Source organism: Mustela erminea, chromosome 19, assembly GCF_009829155.1.
Source record: "Mustela erminea isolate mMusErm1 chromosome 19, mMusErm1.Pri, whole genome shotgun sequence".
Classification (NCBI taxonomy): Eukaryota; Metazoa; Chordata; class Mammalia; order Carnivora; family Mustelidae; genus Mustela; species Mustela erminea.
Genome location: NC_045632.1, coordinates 896,652 through 903,865, shown reverse-complemented (window position 1 = coordinate 903,865; position 7,214 = coordinate 896,652). Strand labels below are relative to the sequence as shown.

At 55.2% G+C, this 7,214-nt stretch overlaps 1 protein-coding gene across 1 annotated transcript; it reads left to right on the top strand.

Annotated features, from left to right (window-relative positions):
* The first annotated feature begins 1,138 nt into the window (after nucleotides 1-1,138).
* LYPD3 (LY6/PLAUR domain containing 3) lies at nucleotides 1,139-5,910 on the top strand. The gene is made up of 5 exons (XM_032325702.1): nucleotides 1,139-1,656; nucleotides 2,227-2,358; nucleotides 3,128-3,298; nucleotides 3,619-3,780; nucleotides 4,876-5,910. The coding sequence occupies exons 1-5, from the start codon at nucleotides 1,572-1,574 to the stop codon at nucleotides 5,358-5,360; spliced, it is 1,035 nt and encodes a 344-aa protein (XP_032181593.1). The 5' UTR covers nucleotides 1,139-1,571; the 3' UTR covers nucleotides 5,361-5,910.
* Nucleotides 5,911-7,214: the final 1,304 nt, after the last annotated feature.

Below are 7,214 nucleotides of genomic sequence, written 5' to 3'. Positions count from 1 at the left end.
TCGGTGTGGCTCTGTCTGGGTTGGGTGTTCTGTGTTGGTGTTGGTGTGTAACAGAACCCCATGGCCTCAGTGTGGGTGCCTCACCAACTCTCTGATGTCAGGGGCTGCTTTTCTTCTTTACCTGGAAGACTGCCCAGCTCCCTCACTGTTCTCCTGGCTTTCTCGCTCCTTCCACAGAGGACACAGTGACATCCTTTTTTTACTCTCTCTCCCTCTTTCCTTTTTTTTTTTTTTTTTTAAGTATAATGTATATTTAGTATATAAGTATACAGCTGGGTAATTCTTTTTTTTTTTAAGATTTTATTTATTTATTTATCAGAGAGAGAGTGTGTGTGAGCGTGCATGAGCACAAGCAGGGGGAGAAGCAGGCTTCCTGCTGAGCAAGGAGTCAGATATGGGACTTGATCCCAGGACCGTGGGATCTTGACCTGAGCCGAAGGCAGCTACTTAACCGACTGAGCCTCCCAGGCCCAGGTGTCCCCAGCTGGGTAATTCTTTACAAATTTGCACACACGTGTAACTACTGCCTGGAGGAAGAGAGTGGGGCTCATCACCATTGCTCCTTTGGGACAATGGAATCCCTATTCTGTTCTAGAACCTCATGTCAGCGGAGTTACACAGTATGTTTTGTGTAAGGCTTCTTGAGCTCTACATAAAGTTTTCGGGATTCATCCATGGGGCTGCAGACACCAGTGGTTGGCTTGTTTTCTCACTGCTGAGTGATATCCCACGGGCTGAGTGACCCACTCATTCTTTTTCCGTTCCCTTCTTGATGGATCTTTGCATTCATTTCCAGGTTTTGATCATATTAAAAAGTAAGTCTGATTGTAACGTCTCCCTGTCCCGGGAGATTGAGACCCTCTTAACGTTTATCCGCTCTTCTCAGAATTCACTGAAATCTCTTTACAGGGCCTGTAATGATGTGGCCGTTCTAGCCCCTGCCTGGCTTTTCGGCCTCAGTGTCTGCCTTCCTCTTCTTTGTCCTCTGAGTTCCCCCTGCTTTTGAACCACAGCTTAAAGGACACTTTCCGGCAAGCTTCACGGACCAGCCAGCCTCCACCCCTAGACTCCATACCTCCTCGGAGCTCCCTACACTTCTCCCTTCATCCTTCCAGTTGTGTATAACAATTTGTGTGGTTACTTAATATCTGTCATCAGACAGTGAGCTCCATGAGGACAGGCACCGGTTCCGTCTTAACCTCCAACAGTCGCCCAAACCAAAGCTTGCCCACGGTTAAGTACTCATTACATATTTCTGGAGTGCTGCATGTCGAGTAGACCCTTTTCCCATTCTGAGCCTCAGTGCTTTCCCCTCTCCCGTCACCCCCCCCAAACACAGACTTTCTCCTGGGAACAGTCAGGGAACCTTGACTCCCCCTCTTTCCCTCTTCAGCAGCTGTGGGTGACGCACCCAGGGGCGGGCGCCCCGCCCCACTGCGGACGCTGATTTGGCCTGGTTGGGCAAGGCCAGGGTTGCCTGGGGGGAGGTTACTCATCCCAGGCTCAGGTAAGAGGGCCCAGGTTGGGAGGCGGCACACCCAGGGGGAACGCTGAGGGAGCAGGACGGAGCCATGGACCCTGCCAGGAAAGCAGGCGCCCAGGCAGTGATTCGGACTACGGGCTGGCTGGTTCTGTTGATGCTCCTTCTTGGAGGAGGTGGGTCTGCTGGAGGGGATGGATGGGGTACAGTAGGGGCCCTAGGAAGGAGCTGTCTCCTACAAGGAGAGCTGTGGGGACAATCTTCCATCCTGAGCAGAAGGGGCTGTAGGAGAGATCCCCTACTTTGGGCAGAGGGACTATGGGGAGGATTCCTCCCTGGGGGGAGGTTCTTCCATCCTGAGCAGATGTGAGCTGTGGGAAGGACCCTCTGCCCTGGGCAGAAGGGGCAGTGGGAAGGGATCCCTCGCTGAGCCGCCTGGACTGTGGGAAGAGTTCAGCCACCATGAACGGAGAACTGTGGGAAGGTGTCCCTCTCATCCATAGCAGGGATCCCCCATCTGGAGCATAAGGGGCTGTGGGAAGGATGTTCCCACTGCAGGCATAGGGTGCTTTGAAGGAGAGGGGCACCAGATTGGTGGGGAGGTTTTCCTTACTCCTGTCCTGGAAAACGGTGGGCAACAGCATTGTCCCGTCCCGGGGACAGAGGGCATGGGAAGGACTATTTCTGCTTTCTGGGAGAAGGCTTCGGTAGGGATCCCTTAGTTCTGCTCTGCCCCGCATCCCCAGGAGCGCAGGCCCTGGAGTGCTACAGCTGCGTGCAGAAAGCAGATGACGGATGCTCTCCGCAGAAGACCAAGACGGTGAAGTGCGCGCCGGGCGTGAAAGTCTGCACAGAGGCCGTGGGGGCAGTGGAGACCAGTGAGTGGGGCCCTCTGGTCCATTCGTACCCGTTCAAGCTCCCCAAGCCAGGCCCCGCCTTCTTTTGTCCCGCCCTTCTGAATTTGTCCACATCCATTCAACGCCCTCCATGCATCCCTTTCAGCCTGGCCGGAGCCCTTCAACACAATCACGCCGTTAGGGCGCGGGGCTGACAGGTGCTGCCTGAGTGGGGTGAGCTGGGAGAGCCCGGATTTGGGACCCAGTCCCCTTCGAGGGCACACCCTCTCCATTTCCGCCTTGTCCCTCCCACCCCCCCACCAGACTTCCCTACTCACCCTGTCCCTGCCAGAACCCTCTATCCCGTGACGATGCAGACCCCTCCACAGGTCTCCTCCTAGGTTCCCTAGACTGAGGCTGCCTCCCACTAACCCACCCCCGAGGGGAATCCGGCCCCCATCTGAGGCTACAGCTCCTGGGAGGTCCCACCTGTCTCTGCTCCTGTGCCCTTTCTGTCAGTCTCCCAGTTCCTTCTTAAGATTCTTTGTGCGGTTCCGTCCCTCTATCACCCGGCCCCGTCCTACTGCACTCTTGGGCCTCCCCTCTCGGTTTTGTCCGTCCGCCTGTCTTTCCCTCCGACTCAGCTCTTTGAGGATCTGCCCCTCCGTCTGTCGTTCTTCCCTTGCGATCGGCTTTCTGAGGCCCCGGCCCTTCGACCCTGGCTCGGCTCTCTTCTGCTGGTGGTGATGGGGTCCACTCGAGGCCCCGCCCCGAGCCCCGCCCCTGACCCCGCCCCCTCCCCTCTCCGCAGTCCACGGGCAGTTCTCGGTGGCAGTGCGGGGCTGCGGTTCGGGACTCCCGGGCAAGAATGACCGCGGCCTGGACCTTCACGGGCTACTGGCCTTCATCCAGCTGCAGCAGTGCTCCCAGGACCGCTGCAACACCAAACTCAACCTCACGTCCCGAGCGCTGAACCCCGCAGGTCGGTGGGGGCGGGGCCCTAGGCTCGGAGGCGGAGCCACACCACCGCTGAGCCACTAGGATGATCCCAACCTGGAGGCGGGAGAACTCTGCACGTGCTGGGGGCGGGGTCACGCGGCGGTAGGCGGGGCTTCGTCGCCGGAGGCCGCGTGGGGAGGGACACTAGGGATGGGGTTATGCGGGAGGAGAGGGGCGACAGGCGGGGGCGGGCCACGTTCTGGGCGGGGCTAGGGGCGGAGACCTAGGCTGCAGGGACCCTCGGGCTGAGCTGGGCTTGCGGAGCCTTCTGGACCCCTTCCCTCCAGCGCGCTCCCCTCGCAGGCAATGAGAGCGCGTACCAGCCCAACGGTGCCGAGTGCTACAGCTGCGTGGGACTGAGCCGTGAGGCGTGCCAGGGTACGGCGCCGCCCGTCGTCAGCTGCTACAACGCCAGCGACCGCGTCTACAAGGGCTGCTTCGACGGTAACGTCACCCTGACGGCAGGTGAGCGAGTGGGGGGCATGGGGTCAGCGGGAGTTGTGGTAGCCTCTCGGAGGCCTCACTGGCGGTGGGTAGCCCTTTCCCCAGAGTTCCCCCACCTCCAGCACGTTCTGGAAACGGTAGGCCTAAGTTCCCGCCTTCGCCTAGAGCGGCAGGAGAAACACAGCTCTATCCCCGACGTGGTGTGGGGGTACGGGTGCTTTTGTCCTAGAGTCTTTTTTGGACATACATCTCCGTAGAGGCCTGCCAGGTGCAGAATGGGACGATGCGCTGTGGGAAATGTAAGCCTCCAAGCTTCTCGATTGCAGGGACTCGAGCTCCGGCTCCTTAAAAGGACTGGGTTTAGGTTAGGGTTTAGGTTAGGGCCGCCCACCTAACCACTTAGGAGAGAAGTAGTTCATCCTCCTGGCCTCTGCCCCAGGGAACCTTGAGGGGTGTACTTCAAACGCCTCTTCTGCCAGGTGCATTATGGGAGATGTTGTTCTGAACTCTTTTTTTTTTTTTTTTAAGATTTTTTTTTTATTTATTTGACAGAGAGAAATCACAGATGGAGAGGCAGGCAGAGAGAGAGAGAGAGAGAGGGAAGCAGGCTCCCTGCTGAGCAGAGAGCCCGATGCGGGACTCGATCCCAGGACTCTGAGATCATGACCTGAGCCGAAGGCAGTGGCTTAACCCACTGAGCCACCCAGGCGCCCCTGTTCTGAGCTCTTAAGACTGATTTTGGCAGGGGTGGGGGCGGAAGGGAGAGAGTCGGGGAAAATTGAAGAGAGGGATGTGGGGAAAGTTTGTTGGGCTCTTGGGTCTTATGAGAGGTGTATCCGGGTCCATACTTTCCCAGCTTTTCTCCCAAGGTATTGTGGTACTTGTAGTTCATCCTACTCACTTTTCTTCTCAAAAGTGGGAATCGGGGTTCACCATGTGCCAGAGACAGTGGGACAGAGTTTCTGGAAGTGGGGCTTGAAGTAAGACTTTGGATTAATGGATGCAGAGCCCTTCTGTCCCCCGTATTAGGAGTTCTTGCCCTTTGTCTTGCCCCGAAATTTCCTTCTGGCTCTGCAACCCTCCCACCACCGACCCACCTGTGTCTCCCTCCTGCAGCAAATGTGACTGTGTCCTTGCCTGTTCGGGGCTGTGTCCAGGACGAGTTCTGCACCCGGGATGTGGTGACAGGCCCAGGGTTCACACTCAGTGGCTCCTGCTGCCAGGGGTCCCGCTGTAACTCGGATCTCCACAACAAGACCTTTTTCTCTCCTCGAATCCCACCCCTTGTTCTGCTGCCTGCTCCTAAGCCCACCACTCTGGCCACAACCACCTCCGTCACTACTACCCCAGCCCCAACCACACTCGTCTCTACCAGCAAACCCACCTCAGCCCCAGCCAGCCAGACTTCTCCACAGGAAGTACATCCAGAGACCTCCCAGAAAGGGGAATCTAGCGTGGCTGGAGGCGCCCCTGGCCACCAGGACCGAAGTAATATGGGGCATCACCCTACAAAAGGTGTGGCCTATAGTAAAGGCTCTGTGACTCCCTTCATTGGGCTGGTGGCCCCTCTGTTGGCTGTGGCTGCTGGCAACTTACTCTGAGTTTTTCCATCTAGAAACCATCTTGCCCTATTCCCTGGCCCTGGGCGCCCTCTCTTCACACTACTTCCCTTTCCCGGACTGGACTGGGCTGGCCCAGCCCCCGTTCTTCCAATCTTCCCTACTCTCCCCAGCTTCTGCTGCACTGGTTTGCGGCTTTGGGAAATAAAGTTACCGTTGTCTATATTCTGCCAGGGTGTTGCAGCTTTTTGAAGGCAGCAAATGCGTCTCCCTCATCTCTGTCTCTCTTTCCTGTCCTCATGGTGCCTAGGACCGAGAAAAGTCAGGGCTGTCATAGGGAAAATGGGAGAAACAATGATAAGCTTCCTCTTTGCCTTCTTACAGCCAACCTGGAATATGGAGGGTAGAGCGGGGTACTCATGCCTTCCTCTGCTTGGCTGCTGCCCCTTCCCCCCATCTCTGTGGCAATCGTTTGGGCGTCTGACTTCCTTACTAGACTGTGAGCTCCTCAAGGGCAGGGACCGTGCCTTATGCCCCTGTGTGATCAGCTTCTGGCACAGAAAGGTCTCAATAAAAGTTTGGTTCCTTTGTATAGTGTTTTGAAGGACTCATTTCTTATGCTAACTTCTCAGTGTAACCTCGTAGCTGAGCTAGGGCAGGAATGCCAAGACCTTTAACAGAGAAGCTGAGATCTAGAACCACAGCCCTGGGGGAAGTTGAGGTTTGAACTGCTTTCATCTCCTGGGGTTTAGCCAGTTTGTGGTGATCCCACTGGTGAGGGGGCTGCCCTGTGAAACCACTAAGTGGTGACGAGGGTGAATGGGGCTCTTAGCAACATTTGGGAGCAGAAGGGGGCTTTGTTTCATGGCTTGGACACCATCCCCAGCTCCCACCCACCTTGTCATCTGTTTGGCGGCTGCTGCTTTTTTTTTTTTTTTAAGATTTTATTTATTTATTTGACAGAGAGAGATCACAAGTAGGCAGAGAGAGAGAGAGAGAGAGAGAGAGAGAGAGAGAGAGGAGGAAGCAAGCTCCCTGCTGAGCAGAGAGCCTGATGCGGGGCTTGATCCCAGGACTCCGAGATGATGACCAAAGGCAGAGGCTTAATCTGCCGGCCACCCAGGCGTCCTGCTGCTTCTTCTTTTTTTTTTTTTAATGGTCTGATTACCATTACAGGCCTAGGTTAATCTGTGAAAGCTAGTTATTATTTTTAAAGGTTTTATTTATTTATTTGGCAGAGAGAGAGAGTGTGTGTGTATAACCAGGGAGAACACAAGAGGGAGAAGCAGACTCCCCACAGAGCTGGGAGCCCGATGCAGGGCTCAATCCCACGACCCTGGGATCTGACCTGAGCCAAAGGCAGACAGACACTCAACCGACTGAGCCACCCAGGCACCCTGTGTTAGTCACTTTTAAAAGTCTTAACCACATACCAGGCCTGTACTGAGGTTGTTTGCAGCCGGAGTCACATTTAATTTTCCATATACATTCTCAGATGGGATGATTGGGGAAACTGAGGCTCAGAACGGTAAAGTAGTTTACCCACGGCAAGTAATCCGTGTATCGGATTCTGTTTTGTGTACTGTACCTGGATTAATGTACTTAATTTATACAACCATCCTATGAGGTAAGTATTAATTATCTGCATTTTATAGGATGAAGAAACCAGACCCAGAGAGGTTGAGAAACTTGCTGCAGGTCACCTAGCTAATAAGCACAGGAACCCAGATTTGAACCCCAGCGGACTGCCTTTACAGAGGGTGACCAAGATGGCCATAACTTTTCCCTCAGCTTGACTAAACTTGAGATAGACTTCTCTCTGTTTTTGAACCCCTGACCTCCCTCTTACCCTGGGCCCTTCCAGAATCCAGATGGCCTAACCACAGAAGCCCCAAC